This window comes from Arachis ipaensis, chromosome B08 (genome assembly GCF_000816755.2).
Source record: "Arachis ipaensis cultivar K30076 chromosome B08, Araip1.1, whole genome shotgun sequence".
Taxonomy (NCBI): Eukaryota; Viridiplantae; Streptophyta; class Magnoliopsida; order Fabales; family Fabaceae; genus Arachis; species Arachis ipaensis.
In genome coordinates, this window is record NC_029792.2 from 96,334,464 (window position 1) to 96,336,842 (window position 2,379).

General features: G+C 39.4%; 1 protein-coding gene across 1 annotated transcript; it reads right to left on the reverse strand.

Moving 5' to 3' along the window:
• Positions 820-1,707, reverse strand: LOC107611208. Its single transcript, XM_016313162.1, has one exon. It carries the CDS (start codon positions 1,705-1,707, stop codon positions 820-822), a length of 888 nt encoding a protein of 295 aa, XP_016168648.1.

Consider the following 2,379-nt stretch of genomic DNA (forward strand, 5'->3'; position numbering starts at 1 on the left):
CAAGCATATGTCAAATGAATTGCCAAAGACAGAATAATCATCCATGAAGACTTCTAAAAATTTTTCCACCATGTCAGAGAATATAGAAAGCATACACCTTTGAAAAGTCGCAGGGGCATTGCATAGTCCAAGGGGCATCCTTCTGTAGGCAAAGACTTTGAATGGACATGTGAAGAAGCTCTTTTCTTGATCCTTGGGATCTACCACTATTTGATTGTACCCAGAGTACCCATCCAGGAAGCAATAATATGCATGGCCCGCCAATCTTTCCAGTATCTGGTCAATGAAGGGGAGAGGGAAGTGATCCTTTCTTGTGGTATCATTCAGTCTTCTATAGTTGATGCACATTCTCCACCCTGTCACTGTCCTTGTGGGGATGAGTTCATTCTTCTCATTGAAGATGATAGTCATGCCACCTTTCTTTGGCACCACTTGAATTGGGCTTACCCAAGGACTGTCAGAAATTGGGTATATGATTCCAGCATTCCACATCTTCATCACTTCTTTTTGAACCACCTCCTTCATGGTTGGGTTAAGCCTTCTTTGGGGTAGTACTACAGGCCTTGAATCTTCCTCTAGCAAAATCTTGTGCATACAGATGGCAAGGCTTATGCCCTTTATATCATCAATCGTCCATCCTAAAGCTGCCTTGTGAGCTTTCAACACTTCAATCAGCTTTGTCTCTTCTTCCATGTTTAAGGAGAAATTGATGATCACTGGCAGGGCCTCTTCTTCTCCAAGAAATGCATACTTGAGATAAGGGGGAAGAGGCTTTAATTCTTGTTTTGGCATCTCCTCTGTCTTGCCTTTAAGGGAGATTTATGTTACTCTTTCTTCTATGATGTCTTGTTCCACTTCTATTTCCTCTTCTTGTTCTTCCCGATCATTGGCTTCAAGTAGCTCCTCCTCCAATTCTTCTATCATTTCCACCCTCATATGCTTTTCCTTCTCAGGGGGATGTTGTATGGCTTTAAAGACATTGATGATCATTTTTTCATCATGCTCTCTGAGGGTCATTTCACCTTTCTCCACATAAATTATAGCCCTTGCTGTGGCTAAGAAGGGTCTCTCCAAGATGATAGAGTTGTGTCCTTCTTCCTCCATATCTAAAATGACAAAATCAGCAGGGAATATGAATTCTCCTACCTTTATGAATAGATTCTCCGCAACTCCATTAGGTATCTTGAGTGATCTATTAGCCATTTGAAGTGACATTCTGGTGGGTTTGACTTTATCTATTGCAAGCTTTTTCATCAGTGAAAGTGACATCAAATTGATGCTGGCACCTAGATCACAGAGAGCTTTTTCCAAGGTCATATTGCCTATGGTGCATGATATGATGAAACTTCCAGGATCCTTGAGTTTTGGTGGGAGCCCTTTTTGAATCATTGCACTGCATTCTTGTGTCAAGATCACAGTCTCCTTTTCATTCCAGCTTCTCTTTTTGTTGATGAGCTCCTTGAGGAACTTAGCGTACAGGGGCATTTGCTCCAATGCTTTAGCAAGTGGTATGTTAATTTCCAATTTCTTGAAAACTTCTAGGAACTTGGGAAATTGTTGATCCTTGAGCTCTCTTTGCAATCTTTGAGCGTATGGCAGAGGAGGAGTGTAAGGCTTCACTTCCTTCCTCTGTTCTTGTGAGTTCTCTTCCATGTCTTGATTTCCCTTCTTTGAAGTTTGTGGCTCTTCATTCTTCTTTTTGAGCATTTCCTGGTCTTTCTCTTCAATTGCCACTTCCTCCTTACTGCCAACCTTGTCATCCTCTAATGTTCTTCCACTCCTGAGTTGAATTGTCAACTCAGTTTTCACGCGTACGTGTGATGTCCGCACATGCGTTGCGCCCCTTTTTTAATTCTCACCTCCTTCTCATCTCTTACTCCCTCTTATTCTTTTCTCACTTTCTTCTCATCCTTATCCTCTTTCATTTTATTTTACTTAATTTATTTGTATACTTTCCTTCATCGCATTTTAATTCTACTCACATTTTTATCTTCTTTTCTAATTTCCTACTTTATCATTGGTGTTAAATATTTTTATTCACTATTGCATCTTTTCTTGCATTATTCTGGTGCTTCGCAACTTGTTTCTTATTGTTAGGCATTTTTAATTATACGTCAATGCCAATCTTTTATGATACCTGTATTCCTTTTGAATTGACCTGAATTTAGATTGTCTTTCATTACCTACTATCTCTTCTCCATTATTGTAATATTTGCACTACTGATATGCCATTTGCTTTTACTGTTTTCTCACTCACATGTTGTAGCTACCATGTTATTGAGACCCTCATTATTTGGCATTAACCCCACCATACTTTAATTATTTTCTTATCTTTATTTCTGGGTTACTTTTCTTCCTTTTTCTCTTCTTTCAGGATGG